The sequence below is a fragment of the Vigna angularis genome, chromosome 1 (genome assembly GCF_016808095.1).
Source record: "Vigna angularis cultivar LongXiaoDou No.4 chromosome 1, ASM1680809v1, whole genome shotgun sequence".
Taxonomy (NCBI): Eukaryota; Viridiplantae; Streptophyta; class Magnoliopsida; order Fabales; family Fabaceae; genus Vigna; species Vigna angularis.
This window is the reverse complement of record NC_068970.1, coordinates 57846702-57872631: the sequence shown is the minus strand read 5'-3', so window position 1 is coordinate 57872631 and position 25930 is coordinate 57846702. Positions and strand designations below refer to the sequence as shown.

General features: G+C 34.5%; 2 protein-coding genes across 15 annotated transcripts; both read right to left on the bottom strand.

Moving 5' to 3' along the window:
* Window positions 1-24: 24 nt before the first annotated feature.
* Window positions 25-1309, bottom strand: LOC108345995 (uncharacterized). The gene is made up of 2 exons (XM_017584937.2): window positions 765-1309; window positions 25-689 (listed from the first exon to the last, which is right to left on the bottom strand). The coding sequence occupies exons 1-2, from the start codon at window positions 1238-1240 to the stop codon at window positions 278-280; spliced, it is 888 nt and encodes a 295-aa protein (XP_017440426.1). The 5' UTR covers window positions 1241-1309; the 3' UTR covers window positions 25-277.
* A 12783-nt stretch (window positions 1310-14092) lies between these two features.
* On the bottom strand, window positions 14093-24906 carry LOC108321384 (polyadenylate-binding protein 2). 14 transcript variants are annotated; one of them, XR_008246549.1, is made up of 6 exons: window positions 24543-24873; window positions 23712-23782; window positions 20210-20401; window positions 19968-20095; window positions 15531-15641; window positions 14545-14683 (listed from the first exon to the last, which is right to left on the bottom strand). XR_008246549.1 is itself a non-coding variant. In XM_052871843.1 (5 exons), exons 1-5 carry the CDS (start codon window positions 24748-24750, stop codon window positions 15596-15598), a joined length of 645 nt encoding a protein of 214 aa, XP_052727803.1. In that variant the 5' UTR covers window positions 24751-24873; the 3' UTR covers window positions 15530-15595. The 14 variants fall into 14 exon arrangements, 8 of the variants coding, with proteins under 8 accessions (XP_052727797.1, XP_052727799.1, XP_052727800.1 ...); XR_008246545.1 differs by lacking the exons at window positions 19968-20095; window positions 20210-20401; window positions 23712-23782; window positions 24543-24873 and adding exons at window positions 14093-14371; window positions 16338-16430; window positions 17807-18637 and having other exon boundaries at window positions 14471-14683; XR_008246544.1 differs by lacking the exons at window positions 19968-20095; window positions 20210-20401; window positions 23712-23782; window positions 24543-24873 and adding exons at window positions 14093-14371; window positions 16338-16430; window positions 17807-18632 and having other exon boundaries at window positions 14481-14683.
* Between the last annotated feature and the right edge of the window lie 1024 nt (window positions 24907-25930).

Sequence of the window (25930 nt, the reverse complement as noted above, 5' to 3'; positions counted from 1 at the left end):
ACCATTTTTACCTGTCACAAATTATGCCTTTTACTATATTTTCCATCAATCATACATTTTCTTTTAAATATCAAAATTTAAATATCAAAAATATATTTAACTCTTATAAAGTAAATAGAAAGTACACCGAAGAATAAAATAGATTTATTGAGGAAAATCCTTATTCACAATTTATTTCTGATAAAAAGTTGAGATAATAATAGTGCTACATATTTCGGACCCAAAATAGAAGCAGCAACAAGTTATCTCCATTCTCCAAGTTTCACCATTTCATGAATCATTTTTCAAGATCTTTACCCGATTCCTCATCTATTTTCTTCTCCATTTTTCTCTCCTTGCAATCATGGAAGTAAATCATACACGACACCCATTTGAGCGTATTCACCACAGTGAATAGCCCAATTTGCATAAATATCCCATACCCTCTTTTATAGCATTGAAGGGAGACACATGACAACCTTAAACAAAGCCCCAAGGCAAAGAAAACAAACATCAAAAGTAATCCTCTCTGCTGATTTCCTCTGCTGAAGAAATATGAAACTCGTATAGCCCCAATACCATATATACCCTCCACAACCGATATCACAAAACTCATATTCCAAATAGCACTCCATTCCAAATACACCATCAACAGCTTTGTAAATGCTACAAAGCAGATTACTGTAAAAAATATGTAATACCCAAAATCCCTGAAGAGCATATAACAGTTATTCAGTATCCATGGGAATGCAATCAAGAAACAGGTTGACCAAAACATTACGTACAAAGAAGTGATAAATGTGCCTTTCATTATTGACGTGTCAATGGAACTTTTAAACATATCCTTCAGACTCATGTAATTCCCTTCTGACTTTAGCTTTGAAGCCGAATCCATAGTTATAACCGCAGAGCAGATATCTAGAACGTGAAGAGGCACCAAGTAAATCAATCCAAGTTGAATCAAAACAGGCAAATAATCATTACTAAAACTTTTACGAGGTGTGTCTACGCGGGCGAAGCCACCATTTACAAAGCTATGATATCTTGGTTCGAAAAAGGGTAGGAGTGATATAATTTGTGGGGTCTCAACTATGATTTTCTGGAACAAGGTTTCAAAGTAAACCATAAGAAGAAAGAAAGGAAGGGAAGTTAGACAGGTGAAGATGATAAAGTTGATGTTTTTGACATAGAATGTTACAGCTTCATTGAGGATATCAAAGACTCCCAGATTCTGCTTAACTTGTTCTCTCTCATTCTCCATGTTCAACACTCACTTCAATTCTGATTGCATATTATCGTATTCTCATTATAAACAGATATTTCCTCTTCATTCTACTTTCGTGGAAATACACAGTTTGCACTTTCAGAAGACTTTGACTTTGAATAATCGTTTCCTTATTTAAATGAAATGACCAACAACACCTTTGCCACCCATTTTTTGTCGGTGCCTATATGACTCCAAATATTCGAGAGCAAGATGTTTATGTCAGAGGTTTTTGCAATATATTATGCTTCAAAACTTTAGTTTTTGTTATCTTTTTTAATTGTAAGTTTCCATCGTCAAGACTTATATAAGAGAAGAAAAGTTTGTTAATACTAAAAGAAAAAGTTAAGTTTGTTTAAAAATCAAATTTTATATCTTAATTAAAATACATATATATTTTTTTTCAACTTGTTCTGTTTATAGTCAACTATTTTGGGACTCAACCAACTATATGATGTCTTTTACAATTCAGAGATGTAATTTGGACCTTTTCCACATTAGATTCAGCTCGGTTTGACCTAAAATGGTTATTTTAATTAATGTATATTATGTAAAAATTGGAAAAAGAATTACGAGGATTAATGAACGAATTAGTTGTAATTTTTTTAATATATTATCTGTTGTATGAAACTCTTATTTTTAAGCTTTGAAAAGATCATTGTTTAAAACCCAGCTACGTCATATTTTCTTGTTAGTTGATTTCAAAGATAAATTTGAGTGGTTACCATTAACTTATATGGTGGAGAAGACGGCAAATTTAGTGGTAAGAAACTTCGATGTTACGTATGATCAAAGAAACAGTCGAGGAATCAACCTTTTTCATAGTTTCCCACCATATATAATTAAATCAAATTGAAATGAGTAATAAAATTTATTTTATTAGTCATATTTCGAGTTAATAATGTAGGTATCAAGTTCGTATTTTTCGAATTCAACTTGTTCCTCAAAAGAAGTTTATCGCACAAATTCAGTTTAATCAAGCTAAAAATGTTTAAATTGGATAAATCAGGTGTTAATTGTGCTCTAAAAATCTCAACTAACTAACTTGCAAATATTCTATTTGAAGTTAGTTTTTAAACTAGTTTAATTTCTTAATTTCTTCAACCACCTTTGCATTTTTTTTATGAAAAAAAAAGTGGGTAATTGCATGTATTTTTTCCATAATAAATTATGGACACTTTTTTGTTTTTTTATTGTAATAATGTTAAATAATTTTTCTATAACAAATAAAATATCAAATTTTTTATTTATTTATCTATTCTTTCATTTCATTTAAACAAATTTATCCCTTTTCCTTTTTTTAGTATTTATTGTACTATATAAAAATAAGGTAAAAACCTTTATATATATATATATATATATATATATATATATATATATATATGGAGAATTCAATTAAGTTGTTTTTAGTTAAGTGTATATTCTTACATTAAGCTCCTCTCATATAGTGAGTTAATATTTTATGATAATAAAGCAAAATGTTCATATTACTAGGACAAAATATATTATGTAATTAAAATCTTAATTAAAATTTTGTTAGACATGTGCTTCAACTCTACGCCCAAAGTTTATGTTACGCAGTTCAAGTATCCTAGAAAAGAACATACATTCTTGAAATTCAACCTATAAAGATAATCCAAGTGCCCCTTACAAAAACTTCAGTTTAATCAAACTCAAAATGCTTAAATTGGATAAACCAAGTGTTAGTTGTGCATGAAGATCTCAACTAACTAACCTGCAGATATTGCATTTGGAACCATTTTAGTTTATTGGTTTCTCATACCACAATTTACATTTCTTTCTTTTGGCTTATTTTTCACGCAGAGAAAGAAACACTGAATAATTTTATGTAACCTTAAATTATCTGAGCTAGATAGTTTTGAATTGAATTAAATCAAACCGAATTGAGTCGAAAAAAATTAAACCAAATCAAAACGAGTTGAGTCCAGTCGAACTAATCCAAACAAAATCGAAATACATTGAAAAGAGTTAAACCAAAACAAATCGAACAAAACATATTCGAACCAAACCAAATAGAACCGAGTCAAGCCGAGCGAAATCGAACTGAAGCGAATTGAATTGAGCCTAGTCGAGAGAACTAAGCCGAACAAAACCGAACTGCACCAAGCATAACACAATCGAGCCGAGCTAAGCCGAACCAAACTGAACCGAGCCAAACAAAACCAAATCACACCCAGTCGAACCGAACAAAAGCGAACTGAGACAAGCCAAAATGAATCGAACCGAGCTAAGCCAAATCAAACCGAATCAAACTGAGAAAAGCTCAGCGAGCCGAAACGAACAGAACCGAACCGAGCTGAACCAAAATGAACCAAGCTGACCCGAATCAAACCGAGCTGACCCGAACCTAACCGAGCTAAGCCTATTCGAACCTAACCGAGCCGAACCGAACCAAGCAGAACCGAGCCAAACTAAACCGAACCGATTCAAACTGAAGCGAGCCGAACCGAATAAGACAAAACCAAAGTGAATCGATCCATATCGAGTCGATTTGGGCCGAGCCAAAGCAAATTGAATTAAACTGAATCGAACTGATTAGATTCGAACCAATCCGACCGAGTCAAACCAAACTAGACCGAGTTTAGCCGAGAAAACCCAAACCAAACAAAACTAAATCGCACCGCACCGAACTGAACCGATCCCAGTGAAATCGAACTAAGCCGAACCAAACTGAACCGACAAGAACCCAACCGAACCGAACCGAGTTGAATCGAGCTGAGTCGAGCCGATTCAAACCTAACCGAGTCGAGCCGAGCCGAACCAAAGAGAATCGAAACGCACCGAATTGAACCGAACCGAATCGAACCAAACTAAGACAAATTGAAATGAAACAAAACGAAGTGAATCGAACCAAATCGAACTGAATCGATCTGAATCAAACCGAAACAAACCGAAGTGAACCGAACCAAACTAAGCTAAGCCAAACTGAAATGAACCAAACTGAGCTGACTAGAGCCAAACCAAATTGAACCGATTAGAATTGAACCGATTCGAACCAAACCAAACCGAACCGAGTCGATCTGAGACGAGGCGAGCATAAACGAACCAATCCGAACCAATCCATACAAACTGAACTGAGTCAATCCATCCGAACTGAAACCAATCGAACTGAACAAAGCCAATCCGAAATGATTCGAACTGAACCGAACTGATTCTAGTTTAGCTGAGTTGAGTCGAATCGAACCAAACCTAACTGTGCTAAGTTGTGTCGAGCCAAACCGCATTGAATCGAGCCGTACTGAGCCGAGCACAGCCGAGCCGAACCGAACTGAGCTGAGTAAAGCAAGGCTACACCGAATCGAGTCAAGCTCAATCAAGTCGAGTCGAGCAAAACCGAACCGAACTTAGTCCTAACGCAAAGTCGAAATGATCTGACATGGACCTAACCTGCTTTAACCTATGGTAGGCCCAACTCAAAATTACTTGAGGTGTGTCTGATGTTCCAAACACAATTGAGTTGAAGGTGAACCCATATCAACTCGCTTAGAAATAAGTCTGACTTAAACTAATATGAGATGAGTTTCACTTGACTCAACTTGATGTGAGCTTAATATTAACTTAACTTAAACCAACGTGAATTTAACTTTACTTGACTTAATGAGCCCAATTCAATTTGACATGACATTAGTCCAACTTGCCTTTAATAAACTTAGTTAGACTCAATTAGACCTAGGTATGATGTGTGGACCAAATTGAACTAATTTGTAAAAAATCCAAAAACATAGAAACTACATATAATATATGGATCCTCAGAGTTGAAAAATTATTACTACCCTTTTAATTTATTTGTAAGGACCTAGAATATATATATATATATATATATATATATATATATATATATATATATATATATATATATTAAATAATAAAGAAAAGGATTAAAATGAAGAGAAAAGTTTTTTCTTTTATTCTGAAAAGCGTACAACTTAGCAACTTTACCAAATTCTGCTCACTTCTTCTAAAACCATTCTCTCTCTCTCCCTAGAAAGTTTCTTCCCATTCTCTCTGCCTTCTTTCTACCATTCCCTCACATTCAACCATTGCATGTTTGATTAGGTGGCGCTCAAGTGACCACGACGCAGAGAGCTTCGCAACCATCCGATTATATTCTCGTTCTTTAGCGGGTAAGTCGTTTCCCCTTTTTCCTCCTCTTTTGGGAACCTAGGGCATGTAATTAGAAACCTTCTCCTTCAATTTCTTGTCAAAAATTAGCTCTAAAGAGCTGTTCTATCACCCATTGGGTGGTTTGTAGGGTTTGGTTGAGTTCTTGCGGAGTCAAGCACTATTGAATCAAGTTGTGAGCTTAGCTGTGAAACCCTAAGGTAAGGGGAGCTACACATTGTTTTCAATTTGCTTGCAGTATTTGTATGTATGTTATATTCCTTAATGAGTGTGCTGTTTGGTTTGCTTGTTTAAGCTCTAAAGTAAGTTGGTCATACATGCTAATGCGTGTGATGTATGAAATTGTAGCGTGAGGTCTGTAAACTGCATTGGTTGAATCTAGCTGCTGTAATTGGGCATGTTGGAAGTGCTTGGAGTGATAAATCTGTTATAGCTTGAATGAAATGGAAAGGTAAGTGAAATTTTGGTGTTTTAAGGCAAATTGGGGGAAGTGAGGTAGTGATTTTGGGCATTTGGGGTCTAAAGCGCAATTGGATTGTTGGGGCAATCTTAGCTAGTGTATTGTGACTTGTTTGAGTCACTAAATTGATCAAAATAGGTGCAAAGCAGTAGGATTGGGTTTTGGATCCCTAAGTTGGGAAAATTGGTGTTTTAGAGTTGAAATTAAGTCTTAATCACTTTAGAATGGTAGTAGGAATGTTTAGAATCATTTAGATACGTTTAATTAAGTATAAAACAAGAATTAAGGGTGTTAGAAGTTAGTAAAAATGGTTAGAAATAGTCATGTTGGGTTCTGTTCGCAATTATGCAGAATTCTGCAGAATTATGCAGAACGCTGCAGTTGATTGTTCGGTCTTGTGCTGCTCTCGGTCATAACTGGGTTGGTCTCTTTTGAGTCTTACCAGTTCATGACTGTTCGGTCTCCTAAAGAGTGTTTGGTCTTGTACTGGCACTCGGTCTCTTAAAGAGTGTCCGGTCTTGTACTGACACTCGGTCTCTTAAAGAATGTTCAGTCTTGTACTGGCACTTGGTCTCTTAAAGAGTGTTCAGTCTTGCACTGGCACTCGATCTCTTAAAGAATGTTCGATCTTGTATTGGCACTCGGTTTCTTAAAGAGTGTTCGGTCTTGTACTGGCACTCGATCTCTTAAAGAGTGTTCAGTCTTGTACTCGCACTCGGTTTCTTAAAGAGTGTTCGGTCTTGTACTGGCACTCGGTCTCTTAATGAGTGTTCGGTCTTGTACTGGCACTCGGTCTCAAAGTAACAAGTTTTCGGCCAAAACTCTAAGTGCTCGGCCAAAGCTCATAGCATTCGGCCAAAGCTCTAAGTGCTCGGCCAAAGCTCATAGCGTTCAGCCAAAGCTCTAAGTGCTCGACCAAAGCTCATAGCGTTCGGTCAAAGCTCTAAGTGCTCGGCCAAAGCTCCTAGCGTTTGGTTCAAGTTCTTTAGCTATTGTTTTGGGTAAATTATGTGTGTGTAATGATTTCCGTGTAAAGTATGATTGTTGTAATGTAGTTAAATTGAAAGTATGGGAAGGTATGATCTATTGTTGTGTTGAAAGTGAAAAGTATCAGTATTGGACGTAATTCCGTGATCCTCAAGGGAGAGATACACGGTGGTGCCCTTTTAGTGTGTTTAGAATGATTTGCATGGAAGCTCAATCTTAGGGGTTATCCTAAAACTACAATGGTCAATCATTCTCAAGTAGAGATGATTGAACCATGTCGTGAGTAGTAGCAGGAGGTTCTAGTCTTGGGTGCTTCCAGTATGGTCCAAGGTGAGTGATAACGGACTAACCTCGTGAGTGTGGTAGGGTGAAACCCATTGGCAATGGCTTTGCAAAGCAGTAGAGGCCACCACAATTGCATGACCCGCCATAGCTCGACAATTATTCTAAGTCCGGACGAGTCAAGTTTAAGTGCAACAAGTCATGTTTGTGTAGTGTATCTATCTTTACTTGCATGTTGCCTATGACTGTTATAACATGATTTTTGTATATCTAGCTCACCCTTGCTTCTGTGTTTGTATTTTGCTTGGTATGCTTCTCTTTTGCAATGATCATCCACTTGGATGTGAGCAGAGATGGATGAGATGCCTCTGGAACAGGCTTTGGAGGAAGATAACGCTGCTGCTTAGTTAGTTAGGACTCTCAGTTGTCCTTATTATTTTGAAATACTCTAGTATGTTTAAGCTTTAAATTATGACTCAGTTTGGGATGACTATAAACTTAATAACTTTATTTACAATCTACTCTAGTTGTTCTCTTATATTAAAATGTAGACTTACTATATTATATGCTTCTTTATAATCTGGGATGTTACATTATTCGTATTTTAGTAATTAATATTAATTGAAAAAAGTATCAGAGTATCGAATTCTTTTATGATTCAACCTTGTTTAATAATCTTTTTAGGTGTAAAAAATTATGAGGGTGTTAATAATGTATCTCATTAATAAATATAATTTCATAATAAAATATTAGTGTAACAAGAAATATATTTATTTAAGAATCAACATTTCTAAATAATATAATAGGTATTTTGTCATAAATTTATGATTAAATTTTTATAAATAGATAATTATAAATATATTACTTGGAAGTAGAAGAGGGGGACACATGTATACAAAGTAAATAATTCAAAATAAAATACTTGAAGTAGATAAGTTGTAAAGACTAATAAAGTATTTAAAACGAATTATTAAAATAATTAAACTTCAGGAAAATACAATAAATAAAAAAAATATCTTAATGTAAATAATTGAGAACATTATGATAATTCCTTCATTATATATAAATGTTCCGATAAAATTTAAATATACATTTATAAGTTTTAACTGTTATTATAACATAAAAATATAATATTTAATAAGTACAAATTTTGAATATTTATAAAATTTTAATGTTTTAAAAAAATCTTTATGATGTATGGTTTTAGTTTTTAGTCTCCAAGATAACATTCTGAACTTGGAATTTTAAGAATTTTGACTTTTAATAGATTCAGAAATATTGCAATAATGTGAGTGTTAGTTGATGGAATATGGAATAACTTGGGCATTTGGCTTAAAATGGATCAGTATATAAAATAAAATGCCATAATCATGTATTCAATTATTAATTGGTAGTTTGGGAAGGTAATAGCTCTTTTTGATTAAGCATATCCATGCGTGGACAAAATTTTATTACTATCAGGTTAATTTTTAATTAATAAAATTATGTGAGTTTTCTGTTCAATATCATGTTTTTAGCTAAGTTTTTCAGTAAAAAATCGTATTCATAATTATTTAAGATAAAAGCTTGAGAATATAATATGAGAAATTTAATATAAATTATACTCTATCCATCAATTACTTTTGTTTCCGAATTTTTGTTCCTACCATTAAAACAAAATTAAAAAAAGATCATTGATCTTAGTTACTCAGAGAAGATACTAATTTGTTTTAAAACTGTTCATACAATATATATTTTTTAATGAAAAAATATACTTTTGTTTCATCATAGTATGCATTTAGACCTATGGACAATGAATGCTTAAAATATTGATTTAAAATAATCGAATTCTTTTAATCAATAAACACAAACAATTTAATTTAATATGAATTACTAAAAATCGAATACAACTTGGCAGTCCAAGAAAAACCAAAGTGAAAACTTAGTGATCATGAACTGTAAAATTGTATTTTTAATATTGCCACGTGATCATGAACTGTAAAATAGTCAAAATTATTTAACAAGTTAAATATAGTTGTCTAGTTATTTTGAAGTGTATATGAGATGACTTAATACAGTATCTAGGACATAAGGCAGAATGAGTGGAAATTTGTTGTTGATCTAATCTGTACCATATAATAAGTATTATTAAAACAAAAACATGGAAATCAATAAGTTCGACACATCATAGTTAACGTACTAAACAATGTACAGATAAATGAGTCCAAAGTTTGCATAGGAGTGAAGATGTTGTGTCTAGTGAGTAGGCAATGAAAATTCCAAGATAAGAGAAAAAAAGGTTTATAAGACAGATTCAGAAGAAATGAGAGAGTAGAAAACACCTTAGCAATGGACAAGACAAACCCCACTTCCTGTCTGTTCTTGTTGGACACAAAATTAGCAATTAATCCTTAGCCAATTATAAGGAACCCCTCAAGAAACAGACACAAAAGCAACAACAGCAAAATTTTCTCAAAATTCAGGGGCAAAATAATAATAATAATAATAATAATAATAATTATAATAATAAAAGTTGGAATTCAGGTCTGTAACAAACTCTGTACAAGTGTATCAAACTCCAATGTATACTATCCATGCTGACGCAAGTGATAGCAAATCTGTTACCCTAGCTGACCCCTAAACAAGAAAATATGAATTTAACCAACAAAAAATAGGAGTGCCAATATCCATTTTAGAAGTTTTAAGGGTTGAAGAAGTGGTCACCACAATGGCATTTCCACCCCAATGGCTTGTAGTTGGAGTACCTGTTGTTACCTTGGGGAGAAGAAGGGTTAAAAAAAGTTGCCATGGCAGAAGTTTTGGTAAGATCTGGAGGGTTAGAGTCATGACTAGGCAAAGTGGGCACTTGAACTGCCATGCATGGATGACAATCATTGCACTTGTTGTGACAGCTTGGAGGAATGGAACCTAGCCTGTTTTTCTCCTCAAATAACAGTTCCTGTACATGGAAAACACATTTTGTGCAGATTCTTGTTAGACCATTTACACATACTTGAAGCAGTGATATTGTGGAAAGGAAACCAAAACAAAGATGGCTAAGATTAGAGCTTACTCTTGGAGAGATTGCAGTGCGAGGGTGATTGGAGGCAGAAACGAGAGATAGAAAATTGTGAAGCAAAAGTACGATGAGCAAGGAGGTGGTTGTGTAGTAATGATATGAATTAAGTGAAGCCATGAATGCATATCATATCACCCCTTAAAGTCATTCCCCATCTGAAAGAGAAAACTAGGTGGCAGAAATTAATGAAAGTTAACTGAGATCTGGATGGCAGTCCTCTGAAGAAACTTTATCAACTTGTGGAGAAGCAAAGCGAGAGAGAGAGAGAGAGAGAGAGAGAGAGAGAGAGAGAAAGAGAGAGAGAAGCAAAGTGAAGCAGAAAGCGAAAAGATGAAAAAAGGAAGAAGGGTTTTGCTTATTTTCCAGAGTAGAGTGGTGCTTTTCTTGCCATGGCGTATAGCCTGAAGGAAGAGAAGAGAGGTACATAAATTGGAAGATGTGTTGGCAGCAAACAAGTAGAGAGGGAGAGAGAGAAAGGAAGGTGCAGAGTGCAGAGTGTAGCAGAAAAGTGAAAGGAACGACTCAAGAGAGTTAAACAAATTGGGAGAATCCACATCAGTATCAAGGGCCCCCCCTTGGACAGCGTTCTATTAGTAGTTTGAGACTTGAGACTTTGAACCTAGTTATTAGAAACTGCTTGGATAACAAATGGCTTTGTCCTTTCTGTGTGTTTAAAAATATCACAGACAGGAGAGGGTAGTTCAAATTGGCATTTATTATGCTAACTAATTTTTGTCTCAGTTCTCAGTTAAAGATTCATCTCTTTGACTGTCATTGACCTCTATTACCTACATTCTGGACTTTTTGCACCTGATTATGGCTGCTAGTGCAAACCCTTTGTGTGCCTTGTGTTTGCCCTCAGAAAAATGTGCTGTAAATTAATGAGTAATGTTTTGGCTATAATGTAAGATTTTAGATGTTCAGTGAGTAAAAAGCATGGATTATTACTGACCCCTCAAGTTCGTATACAGACCAAGAAATTAAATGATTAAGTACTTGTATTTATTACCTATTTTCCTTCAAGGAGCACTCCCTACAGAAGTGGTCCCTTAGTTAATATCATGTTAAATTGATTTGAAGGGGACTCGTATTAAATATAACTTCAGGCATTTTACAAATTGCAATTAACAACGCTTTATGTATACACAAAAACTGATATTACAGCAACAAGCAGTACAGTTTTGTTGGAAAAACAAAAGCAAATACTTCACTGTATTTCTCTGCACTATGCACACACTGTATGATGTGAGTCGAGCAAGATAATATAATTTTCCTTTATCCTTGACTTAATGCTTTTAGTGTAACACCGTCCGTTGTAGTACGTAGGTTATGTTAAAAAATTCTCATACTTTGTAACGAAAATCAGTAAAGAGAGATTTTAACAGAAGGTGTTTGTGAAAATTTTGGAAATGAATTGGATGGCTGTCATATATCCTAAAAGGTGGATTTCTAAAATTGATCTAGCACGCATCAAGAAAGCATTTCACACCCAATAAGTTTAAGGGGCATGTGAAACTATTCTCGTTTCAGTTTCCTTTTCGAGGTTTCGGGATTCCTTGCTGTGACTCTACAGCTTTCAATTAGTCAAAGCTGCCATCAGAGTATTGACATTGCACTGAGAGGGTGAGAGGGATTGTGACTGTGGGAGTGACCAGACCTACGCATCTTTCTTACCACTGAGCAGGAAAAAGATGTCTCTGCAAAGATAAAAAATATTTCCATTTTCTACAGCTTTACCCTTTCTTCTAAACTCCACACTAGTCACTAATCAAATGATGTGCTGATCATCATCAAAAACAACTCGAGATATTTTCTCTTTTTTCATTGCTTTTTCCCCCCGAGGTTTCTAATCGAGGATTCGATTACTTTTACCATTAGCGGAGTACAAAGGTCTCGCAAAAGACAAGGACACTCTCGCTTTGCTTCTCTTACATCTATTTTAATGTACCTTCAAATTCCTTGCTTGCTCTGAATACTGAACATAAATTTTATTATTGTTTTGAAAACAAAGTACCATGAGTTGGGTTCACATTCACATGCAATCCCTGATTTAGTGGCGTTGATAGTTTCGACAATTGTGACCACAAACAAGGAAATGAATAATTGCAAAGTGTATTGTAGCCTTCTAGGTAACCCAATCCAGTTTTGCGTAGTACCCGAAAAAAATGTTTATTTTTGTATCTGAATTTTAACCTCTCCTTTTCACTCGTTAAATTCAGATCAAAGGTAAAACCACAGTTGACGTCCTCATCAGTTTTGCCATGTTTTTAAATTAAAACTTAAAGCTCCTTATTCTTTGCCTCCATAAGTTTTATGATTTATTATATTTTTTAATAAGGCTTTATCATTTTTTTAAAATAAGGCTTTATGATTTAAAAATAATTAACGAGGTCTTAACATTCCATGCAATTAATCATTGAATCAATTGATACAGGGAAAATTGAGTCTTTAAATTAAATACATAAAAAACAACGTAGAAAAAGAAAAAGATAAGTATAAAATCCCAAACTATAATCAGCCCTGTGAAATGTGAGAACATAGATAGACAAAAGCACAGATTGGGCTACACCATATCCCCGTGAATTACTTTGAAACCTAAAACATTCTCTGCCGACTGACCTTGTCTACAATTTTAGAACATCTATACCACATTCCATTTTGTTCTTTGAAGAACACCCATAAGAGCTTTAACTATGACAAGCTGGCTTATAATGAGGATACAATAGGCAAGATCGGTCTACTATTTATTTAATTTCACAGCGCAAGCAAATCAATTACATTTTACTAATCTTAATTAATAAGAACGTTGGGTGGAGTTTTTTTTTAAATAACATTTTTCAAAAGCTCTAGACAATAATTTATTTTATAGTTTGTTTCAACTTTATCTTTTACTTATTTTTCTTTTTCCAATTTATTTTTTCATTTTTCCCTCAACTAAAGGGCATTAAAAATACTCTAAAGTTAACAAAAACAAATAATTATTTCTCCAATATCATCAGTGTATTTGATTTAGTGGAAAGAAATATAGAAGATGAAAATAGAAACGAAATAAATTGAAACGAGAAATAGGAAAAAAAAGAAAAAAATCAAGGGGACACCATACAAGGCAAGAAACGTAAGGCTGAACCGACCGCTAGAAAGGGGATATACGAAAAAGAAAAAGTGAGTGGGGTATTCTGGTTTCTATCTCAAAGGGACAACATCCAGGCAAGAACATCAGCTGAAAAGTTTGCCTCGATAGATGTGTGCCCAAGATATTTAAATAACTTGTTAGCAAATACCAAATAGATCTAATCATATAGAAGCAAGGACGAGGCAGATGCCAACCTTTGGTAATTAGAATGATGAAAACAGAGAATAAATCTCCCCTAAAATTCTCTTGAAACCCGTAGATTGTGAGCTGTAGTCCCATTCCCTTATAAATACCCTAAAATTCCACCTTTAAGACAGTTCAAGATCCCAAAGATGACGTCCAACCTACTAATAAAATGGCCAAGGTGATCCCAGGGATTACAAACTGAAGAATACTTGTGAATTTGCAAATTCGCAGCCCTATCACAGTTCAGTTTCAGAAATTGTTCATTAGAAGGAGGGGAGTGGGGATAAGACACAGTTACTTTTATATCTACCGCTGGACGATTTCATATTGGAGTAGTCGTCCAAATTACCACAGAAAATAAACTAGATAGGATCAATCAGTTTAGAAGTAGCAGGCCCCGATAGGTTGAGCAGTCGTTGAAATGCTGATTTCAGAAAACATCTTATATTATAGGGATAAAAAGATCCTCGGCCTATAAATCTTACAATATCCGTAGTTTTTTCTGGGTCTCAACATTAGATTTCAATGTATAGGAGGTGCCGAAGCCTCCAATAGAATTTGTTTTGGGTAATTCACCTTGACCAATAGACATTTCAAAAATTATGAACGAATACTGAAGGTTCATTTCAATATATGACACAGAAACATGCAAGGGACAAAAACTGTTGTACCGAACCCTTATACCACCAATATAAGCATTTAAAAACAAAATTGATGAACAGCTTATAAATTTGATTTCAAAGTACATGCACAGACACGAAGAACCAGCGGATCTTTCCTAACAGAACTGGACAGAGTTCAACAAATGCTCCTACCTTAGTATGTCTTACCTCTCGAGTAATCTCCTCTCACCTGTATCCACAGCAAATTTGAGGTATTCTGGAAAAAACGAGTAACCATTAATTATGTGCTAATAACATTTTGGTAATTTCGATTGTGTAAAAATCTATGATTCAGTGTACACAGAAAAAAGTATACAATATTTCACCATGATTTGCCACTTCAAAATTTCAGGAACTTCCTCCTATTTTAACCCAATCATATTTGATGCACCTCCTGTTTTACCACACCCTCAGCCGAGTTTGACATTTCTAATGTATCTTGTCGATCACTGATTTCGGGCTTGCTTTCCCATAGCTTACCAGCCTTCCCGATTGCAAGAATCAGATCAAGTTGTTTTCGCTGTTGTTCCTACGTGAACGATCAGACATAACCAACATAATTCAAACTGATGACAAAAAGAATGAGGATACTTTGGCAAGTAAAATAGTCAAGAAAGTTTTTTATTAGCCAGTTAAGGTCAAATTGGATCCTAGGTCAAAGTATAACCTTTACATTACCAGAAAAAAACAACAACAAAGTGTTCTATTGCAACGCAGCTAAAGATTTAGTAGTTTGTACGAGGTTGCCAAAGTACACCCAATTGTCCACACTACAAATGTTTCAACTGCAAAATTTGAGACATCGTCATTGAATTCATGTCCCAATTATACTGGGTGATCCAAAACAAATTCTACCAACTGTAAAACAAAAACAGGCCAGGAGTCCAAAAGTTTGCTAACATACCCCTAAAATTTGAGTATATCTTATCCCCCATTGTTGCTAGCTAACATACACTGCATAAACTAAATACATAAATATAAATATATTTTTTGTTCCTATAATCTACATAAATTTAATATTTTTAGGTTTTAGTTTCTGCTAGCAGCAAATACCACTTAACCTTCAAGAGATAGCCATATCAAGATCAATGTCTAGTCAACTATATAAGAATTAAAAAACCTAAAGGGAAAGAAACTATAGGAACCAAACAAAGTGTAGAAAAAAAACTTCAACTGTAAGGGCTAAAAAACAAACTTTTAAAATAGAGACCAAAAACCAAAATTGAAGTACACAAAAGAGACCAAAATCGCTTTAACTTAGATTATTATTATATAATAAAATTACAAACAAAATAATTCAAACAACAAAGTCCAGTCATATACAATGGTGCCTACACTGTCATCCAGAACTCAAATAACATAGGGGATAGGATTACCTGCATTGCTAATAAAACGTGTTGAATTTCACCAAGTTCCTGCTCTAAAATGTCTGATTGCACTGCTAATGCTCTAGCAGCCTCAGAATTCTTCTGGGCCAAAGCTGCAGTCTTCAAGAAATGAACAAATAATTATTTATGTTTTTCATACATTAAACTTCAAGCATTCACTCAAAATAAGGTATTTCCATGTGTCAATATGATATATAAATGCCAATGCAAATTTGTTTTTACGAAAAAAAGTGTACAGAAAGGCAACGAATAAATACTAACAATAATTAAAATATGAATAGTTATTACAGTATATTTTACAATATATTTCATTTAAGAAGAACCAAAGACATTCAAATTCAGCTATACTTCAATGACCAGGAATAATACTTCCAAATACCTCAGCAACCCACTCCGATATTACTATGCTGATCAGGCCATATGGCAGTAAATTGTTGTTTTCTGCTCAGTGTGGCTATAATTTTCGTCAAAGTAAATCACTATATTAAAGGGAATCCAAAGGCCCATCTGAGACACAAGAGACACAGGTTCAGTTCCTTTTGGTGGTTGAGGTACTACCACACTACCCATCAACTTCACCAAGGCACTTGGTCAATTTTAGTGCCTTGCTAAATTTAACTTAAGTGCTGACTGTTGATACTAGTAAAATGACAAGAAGACAAGCTAACTTGCTAATTGTGATGCTATGGTGTATAAACATAATGTAAACAAAAATAATTGGTTTCAAGCACCCACTGACTATTAGCAGCCTGGGGTTTTGTAAACAAATCAAATTTGAGAACAGTGGAGGATCACCATCAACGGATATTGATGAATGTGTTGAAGATGAGATCTCCTTGGGGGATGACAATGAAGAACTGACACGGTTGACAGCAACTGCAAGGGCAGCTGGGGATAAGAAGCAAGTAAAAGTACTTCAGATCTCAATTAAATGGCTAACACAGGCGCGGTAAGGAGCAAAAGGATACTGAAGACATGAAGCTTAATTCGGATGAAACATAAAAAGATGCTTAAGAAAGACCCAAATCTAATGAAGAAGAAAATGAATATTTGGACAATTACAGGGCTTCCACCTTACAACTTAAGGTTTGGGTAGAAGTTTTTGTGTTGCAATTGTTCTAGCCAAAAGATGTACGACCCCGATCAGCTAAAGCATTCAAGTGTCATCCTTTTGCCTCATCCGGCCTCCTTTATCCTAATCGGCCTCTGACCTTTTGGTCCCCGTATTTAAGAGATTAACAAATATTCTCCCTCTCTTATTACGTGCCTCTCACCGGTCATTCCATTTAAACACCTCTTTTAACTCTCTATAACATTCACCATAATGTCCAATAAATAACCAGATCCAACACGACCCACTAAGCATTTAAATTAGTTATCCCAGTCGGCATTGGGGGTCTGGATTGGGCCTACCACAACACACATTATCCAAAGCATCTACAAAGAAGTGTGCCTTTTTGCGCTTCAACAATGCCAGTATTTTCAACATCCAATCCATGAATTTGAAGCAAAAGCTATTAGAATTAGCTTCAAAAGGATGTCATCGATCTTCTCTAATCTTTGATGGCCAACCAAACACACTGCAAGTAATTAGTATTGCAATTCAATCCTTCCCGCCCCAACTCTAAATCGGTTAAATTTCAATGTAAGATAAAATAAACCTGTGCATAGTTGCCCAAGCACACATTAAGAGCTCAAAGGGTTTTAGTATAAGCAAGTGTTGAAGATGTAAAAACCATATCAGGAACAGCTTAAGATTTTAGGAGTTGATACTCGACTGCAGCTATAGAACTGAATTCAGCGATGATTCTACGAATCTAATTTCCAAATAAGAACTTCGTCCAGAAAATGAAGGATATTTATGTCTTTTTGTCATGAACAATAATTTGAAGGGGTAGCAAATTTGGTTATGAATCATAATCTTCAATGTTTGCTGCAAATTACCATTGTTGAAATCGTTATAGCTATTATGCTATCAGCCTTATTGTATCACGGGGCTTTCCTGTCACTACTAGACCTATGTGCTAGTGTCACCCGACCAACTCACTTCATACCATACCAAAATCCTAAACTCACACCATATTACACTTTCTAAAGCTCAGCTGTCACTATTCAGAAATTTTAACCATTCGGAAGTTGCCAATTATGCATTAAAAATATGATCCTCACAGTGATCGCTGAATGAAATACAAGCTAATTCACTCAACAAACAACTATATTCCAAAGGTTCAAAAAAATCACGCGCTTAAAGAGAGATTAGTTACCTCAGCTATGGGATCCTTCAAGGCCTTTCTCGTAACCCTAAACCTAATCCCTAATTTCTCGAGCTGTCTTGACAAAACCCTCACAACCGTCAGGGAACTTTTCAAATCCTCCTCCAATTTCTCAATCCTCTGGAGAAAGTTAACCTCCAACCCACCCTTCCCGTTCTCCACACAAACGCGCCTCCACTGGCGCCTCCGAATCCAAACGCCGATCAAAACCCCGATCACAAGCATCGTGACGCCAAACGGAGCGGCTCTGGTGCCGATCCCGGCCAGTAGGTCGTTTTTGGAAGCCGCAACTACGGTGGCAGCGGAGGAAGCGACGGCGGAAGAGAGGAGGCAAGAGAACTCGAGGAAAGAAAGGAGAGAGTCAAAATTGGAATCGGCAGTGACATGTTGGAATCGGAGGGGAAAGGAGTCGGCGCTGACTGTGAGAGAATTGAAGCGATGAGCGGTAAGTTTAAGGTTTGGGGTGGTGAGGTAGAGGGGGCGCGAGGTTATGATGGAGAGGGCGAGTGAGAGGTTGTGGTTTCTGTTAGTGGTGGTTGCGCTGAGTAAGAAAGGGTGGTGGTGACACGTGAGTAGCATGGTTTGTTGAAAGTTGCAAATTTCGTTAATGTGTATGGAGTAGAAGAAGCAACATTGATTATGGTATAGTTATAGTAGTAGAGATATCATATCATGGTTGGTTTACGAGTTTTGGTGACGATACCTTCGAGGACTCAGTATATGCAGCACCTCCATATCACCGCTCCTCAGTAACTGAACTAGGATTTGATTTCATCATTTTATCTAGCTTTTTCTTTCATTCAAGACCATTTCGAAAATGGAAAATCTGATATTACTTCGGGATTAGTGTGAGCTTATCATTTTGCTTGTTAAAGTGTTGTCTTTAATTACTTTTCATAAATTTAAATGATTTTTTAATTATTTATAAGGAGGAATTAAATGAAAACATAAATAGTATTTCATGTTTAAAAAAACGTCTAATATTTACTGTACTTAATACTAGCAAATAGAAATATTAGCAGGATAATAAGAGAACTTAGAACTGTGAAATCAGAACCCCGGATCTGTCTTTCTTCGCAGTAGTCTCACCCAAATGAAAACAATTCATTGTCATTACACTTAATAGGTCATTGCATGTCGACAGCCAACAGAAGTTGCAACGAAGCGTGTTTTCACATAGACAGATCGTTAAAACAATTTATACAGGTTTTCTCTTCTATTGGATAAACACGAACTAATCAGAAAGCGGTTCAAACCAGAACCAATCCACAGAAAGGTATGAAATTATAGATCTACGGTTCAAACCTTTGATATTACAATTACGGGATAGATAGAATTCTAAGGAAAACAATAAACTGGGGGCTTTTTAGGGGCCTATACCATATAGATAGCTGATTATATCGGTAATCCAACCATTTCAAGAAAATAAATAACCAAAATTTAATTTAAAAAATGAATTTGTTAGTTTTATGTTCAATTTAAATTGATTTTTATTATACTATAAATATAATTATTGTTGAATTTTATAAACCAGTTGATATGAACATCCCAGTATAAGAGGGGGAAGATATAGAAATTGTCTAATGACCTATACGTCATAAATCGTAAACCAAAATGCTCCAGAAAACGCCATTCACAATACAATTATAATACGATTATATATAAATTTAAATTAGTGATTTGATCCAATTTCCGTGCGACCGGACAAAGACCGGTAAGTTTACCAAAGGGTACATCTTTGGTTAGTATGAACTATGAAGACTGAAAAAAAAAAGTCACTAACATAACATAATATTCAATGGCTATTGTCAGCCATCATCCAATAACTACGCAAGAAAAGTTAAAAAAGTTCAAGCATCCTAAGACTAAGACAAATGGACACTCAATCGCAGAGTAGATAATACTGAATGAAGACAGTGTCAATGCCCAAATAAAAAAAATAAAAAGTTATTGCCCCAGGATGCACCATTCATACTTTAACACATTTCGTATGAAACTTCTAGTAGTACGGCATGTAACGATTTGGCCTTCTAAACCTAGGAACCTTCCTGCAGGTTATTTGATGAAGATGAAATAAAAAATCAAAACATAAAACATCAATCAAAACCAGAGTTCACAACAGGTGCAAATTGAGATTAGGGGTGCAACATACCCATATCCATAAGGGGAGTAAAAGTAAGGAGGAGTATATGGCCTCCTGAAGCCGTATGCCATGTAAGGATTAAACCGTCTAGGACGATGTTGTTTCATTCCAGGGACATTGGTCCTCTTAGGTAAAACCTATATATACAAGTATGCAAATGATTAAATACTACTAAATTAACTTAATGATCACTTGGCTGATTCAAACAATAGTAACCTAGTTCAAATAATAACTCAATGGACACAGCGTACCTTCAGTTGCCTGCCATGCAGTTCAGATTCATTCAAGACGAGAGCCTCTTGAACAGCTTCAACTTCAACAAATTCCACATAAGCAAAACCTTTAGGCTGGCCAAACTTGTCTGTCAAGATAGTGACCCTGTTCACAGTACCACAGGATTGAAAGTGTTGCTGCACTTCTTCTGGTGTGCATGCATAATCAACCTGCACAAACCCAAATCAATTTCAAGGGATTTTGATGCCGATAGTATCAAGTTAATCAGAAAGGGGCTTACACTCAGTTATCTTAAAAAATAAAATAGATTCCAGATTTACATCCTGACATCATATATGTAATAACATTGTTCTAGTAAAAAATTATAATATTACACAAATTTCTCCAGTTAAAACACTCCTAATAAAAATGAAAAAAGTGTACAGCTGAATTATGATCTATTTAACTTGGAATTGCATAAATCTAAGGACAATTCAATTGAGAAACTCTGGAGCATAATTTCTCTTATCCTTCATTTCTATCTCCACATTATCACCTTTGTGTATTGAAATCTTTACATCACTACTTTTATCTAACATTAGACCTCTTGAAAACGACGGCAGACAGATCACCTTCCTACTGTGACAAACGTAAGTGCAACTCATTAACAAATATGTATTTACCAACTCCTCACCAGTTCTTACTTCATAAACTCTTTCAATCTGATCAACAGTTATTATTTATAACTACAACATGCAGAGACAACCATCTTCCCAACTCCTCAAACATCAGAAGAATTTCAAAATTTCTAACTCCATAAACTACCAATTCCTATCAACAGGACGTCCAAAACATAAAGCCTTACCGAGCTATGCACCGTATTCATGTAATTTTAATTTATGTCCATAGTCATTTTACAGGCTCTTCTCAAACTTTAGATAAAACCCTTTTCCTTCTACTCCTTGGTTTCAGCCTCTTTATAGCCTTTACAATAGCACCAACATTTCTCTGGCATACAAGCTACTCCCAATAATGGGCAAGGTAGTAATGCATCACCAGTAAAGGATGTACAAGAAAAGCCTAAACATATTGGTCATAATTCTAACTTTTTATGTAAAAATTTCACTATTAGAATTTTGCATGATGTTAGAAGAGGGATAAAGGGGAAAAAATGCAAAATAATCATTCTCTTGAAACTCGATGATTTGTGAAAACACTTAATATGAGAAAGGAAAGACCTAAAACACCAGTTACTCTGATTTTAAAGAGATGAAAACAATTATGAGATAAAAAGACAGCAGGTAAGCAGTGGCTGCATGCCAATGGGCATGCTAACCAAATGGAACACAACAAAGGCACTACAGACCACACTGCAATCAACAATAGGGCTCTAACACTAGGATTGCATGCCCAGCACTTACAGAATGTTCTTCCAAAAGAACCACAAGCTGTCTCCTCCAAGGGTGAAGTTGATGCATCTTTAACACATTCTACTCCAGCTGTACCAGTTTCAGCCATCCATGAAATGTCACTAATAGTTTCCCCAACATATTTTCTTTTTCTCTTCTATTTACTCATTTCTTTCTTCTTTTTTTCTCAACATGATCTTTTTCTTTCTGTATAATTTTTCATTCTTTTCCTCTTTTTTCTTTTCAGAAGCTTAGTTTTTTCCTCCTCAATCTTTTGTCTTTGTTTTCCTTCATGTATCTTATTAAATTTCATAAGCATAACATACTTTCTTTTTTCCCTCTAGAACAACCCTAAGAGACACCAATCACATTGCCCCACACACAAAATACAATGCAAGCATCCCAGCGCTAATTATAGAACCTGAGTAATAAGAATGACCCTGCGATGATAGTCAGACAAAAGTCAAACCCTGTCTCCGAATATTAACAGTATACACTCCAAAACAAAAAGAATATGCATTTTCAAATATATCATAATAAAAAAAATACAATGCATAAGAAAGAACATCTAGAATTCAACTCAAGACCCATTCAACCAAGGTTTCTACTGAAAAAACTAAACAAATAAAAGAATGCTTCAAAAGCGGCCAAATTAATAGATAGCCCAAGACATGACATGTGCGTTATACCCAGTGATAAACAACGGCAAGAAGTTTCAAATTTTAGAATTATCAAATGTCAATCAGAAAGGGCATGAAGGAGAAGCTTTGCTAAATACCTTATATGAAATCTTTCATAGATCACTGCTAATTTCCAACATAGCATTGGTAAAACATTAAGATTAGAAAGAAAAAAAATTTATTCCCCGTAAGGTCTAAAGAAACTACTCAATGGTACTCAAATTTCCAATTTAATAGACTTATTTCTATTTGCAATTTAATAGACTCCAACTACCAAGATCTCTTGCATGTTTTTCACTACTTTTTCCTTGTATCACATACAAACACAAAGGATCGGCAGGACAATTTGATCCAAATTTTATGGGCCCTATAACTTGTCTTAGGAAAAAGCACGAAGATATGTTTATCCAACTTAAACAGTTATGGATGATAATAGTATTCCTTTTTGATTGCATGAAATATTAAATATGTAATCAATGTATAACTGCTACGCATCATACACAATAGAGCAGCACTCTAATGCTCAAAGAAACTGAAACATAATGCCATTACCAAGTATAATCTCCACAATTTCACATTGGTTAACATTTAAAGCGACCCTGACATACGAGTAATGCCTAGTGTACCACATCCATATCTAAAATTGGAAAATTTAAATTTGATATGAAAAACATTATAACCACTGCCATGGCGTCCCACGTTGTCTTAATCAATTTGATTAAAATAAATAATGTTACAATTAAAGTGGAAAATGTATAACCAAATTTGGGATTATAAGGGAATAAATAACAAACTGAAAGTTAAGTTATTGCAAGTTACAATCTCCCAATTACATAAAGTGTTTCACAATTGTGCAACTTGGTTACAGAACCTATGAAGAGTGTATTGAATATTATATTGCACCAAATAACATAGGATTAGGATATTTTTAACAGTATAAGCTTCATAAAACACTATGGGGAAATTAAACCACTCACAAACACCATGTCTCTATGTGTGTGTCCAACTAAACTAATATTCTTTTGCAGCAATGCATAAAGACCATAGAACAGTTATAAGTAAAATGTAAACGGTTCCTGCAGTTCTTCTGACCGATTTATACTTAGTTAGGTAGTTTATTATCTAATATGTAAGCTATCAGTTCAAAGGCTGGAGCTAACTATTTGGCAGATCAGTTTTTGGTTTTTGGTCCAACTAATCAATCCAGTCGGACTGTTTTAACTTCCACAACTTGAGCTAAATAGGACTAATAAATATGTACTAAATACAGTTCGTATTAACCAAATCAGGTCCTATAATTTAAGTTGATTAGGAAAAAGGTAACGATTTTGTATCCAACTAAAAAGAGTAGTCGAATGCAAACTTCCACATAAATACGGCAGAGAAGGGAAATCATGATTCAAATTGAAAAACTAGTAAAATAAAAAAAGAGGATATGATGTGATTCATACATTGCCAACAAAAACAGACCGAGAATCTGCCTCCTCCTTGTTTGCTTGAGAAGCAGCTGCATTAGCAGGATCTGCAAAAGGTATTCAATCTTGAAGTTTAAAACAATATGTGGGAACTCTATTTAGACAATAGTCACTCGATTTGGTAAAATCCATATATTTCACAGAATATAGTTCAACAAAGGACATTGTATGTTTTACCAAAATTTTAACCAAAGACAAGTATACAAATAAGAATACTTCAAATAAAATTACTTGACTAGAAACTAAGAATTAATCACAGTTGTCAATGGCAAATAGTGAAATGCGGGGCAACCGCAAAAAACACTATAGGAAATTTGACGGAACCACGACTCCAATTTTGAAACTTTGATCTCGACTACGAGTTCAGAGAGATTTTTATTCAAGCTCTGGTGTTTTTAGGTTTATCAATACATCAAATTTACTAAAAAAAACTGGTGAGTTTTAGGTTTTATGAAAAATGACGATAGATGAGATGGAAGAGGTTATTGTTCGAGTTCTGGTACGCTTTAGGTTTTAATCATAATCATAAAGGACGAGTTTAAAGAAGACTGGTATTTAGCTGTGGACAAAGCTCATAAGAAACGCATTCTGGTAACCAAAGTGTTTAACGTTCCACAAAAGAATTGCATAACGATAATGATGGGAGTACTCTCAAGCGCGACCAAACCGATAACAGGGCTTGAACAAGATCAGAGAACGGCGAGATGAGAAAACTCGAGGATCAGTTCGAAATGAAAAAGAATACTGGCTAATCAAAAGATGATAAGATAAAATTGATGAATTGAATGAAAATATGTGATGAGAAACCTTGAACACTGCCAATTTCCTTCTCGACCTTGGCTTGCATCTCGCGAAGCGCTGCGGCTTCCTCCTCCATCTCCTTCAATCGGCGCTTCATCTCGTCGAGCTCCTTGACGGCGGCGTCATCGTCGGCGGCGGACATGTCTACGTCTCCTTCCATCTCACCCTCGTCGGGGATCTCTCCTCCGTACACCTCGTGCTCTTCCTCCTCCATATTACAATTCCAGAAAAACCAAATGCAACAAATACACTCCCTGCCAACAACACAATTGTTGCAATGAAAATTAGGGTTCTTCTACTTCTTCATTATTTATTTATAATTATAATACACTTTACGTGTTTGATTTGGGAAATTACACGAGAGCACCGTGTAGTCTTAGGTTGTTTAGAGTGTTTCTTTTACTACGATTTTAGCACTTATCATAAAATTTAATTTTCATATAATTAAGTCAAAATAAATAGTATATTCAAATATATGATATTATAATTATATATAATAAAATTAAAATTATATATGATGAAAAGTTTAGTTTGTGATGTGAGGTTGAATTTTATCGTTGATAAATTTTAAAAAAATCTTTGGAAATTCAAATTAAAGATGTAAATTAAAAAAAAATGATCAAGAAAACTAAACATAAACTATAAGATAATTTGACATAAATAGAATGACTAATTCGACGACTTATATACATAGTTTTTATGTGTAAAGGGAGGTATGTTTAGAATGTCTAATTAATTAATAGAATAAAGAGACACAAGATATTTATCTTATTAGGTTAAAAATTAATTAAAATAATAGAGAGTTGAAGAGAAATTTGAATGATTTCTTAGAAAAAAACACGTGGAAAGAAATTTAGATTCAAAAACTTTTTACTTGTTATTGAAAATAAAACTTAGGGTTAAATATGTTTTTAGTCCCTCAACTATCAAGCGATTTTGTTTTTCGTCCCTATTTCAAACTTTGTACGTTTTGATCCTCTCCTCAAGGAAAACATAATTTTTGATCCTCCAAAATAAACGGCGTTAAAAATTAGGTGAGGTGGATAACGTTTGGCCACGCTGGAAACTTTGAAACTCTCTCTCTCTACAACATTTAATATTTTTTAATGCAAAGTCAAAACACTGGTCACACACCTCCACTAACTTAAAAGTTAGATGCAAATACAAAATAATAAACATAATAATATTAATATTAAATAATATATTATTATTATTATATTCTAACTTTATAATGACGAAAGAATTAAATAAATTTCAAATCTTTAACAAATAACTTTTCTTTTATATTTTAAGTATTTAATAATATTTTTATATTATTTATCTAATAAATTAAATTCTTTATTCAAGTTATTTAAGTCAAACATGTCAGTAAGTTAAAACATAATATAATGTTA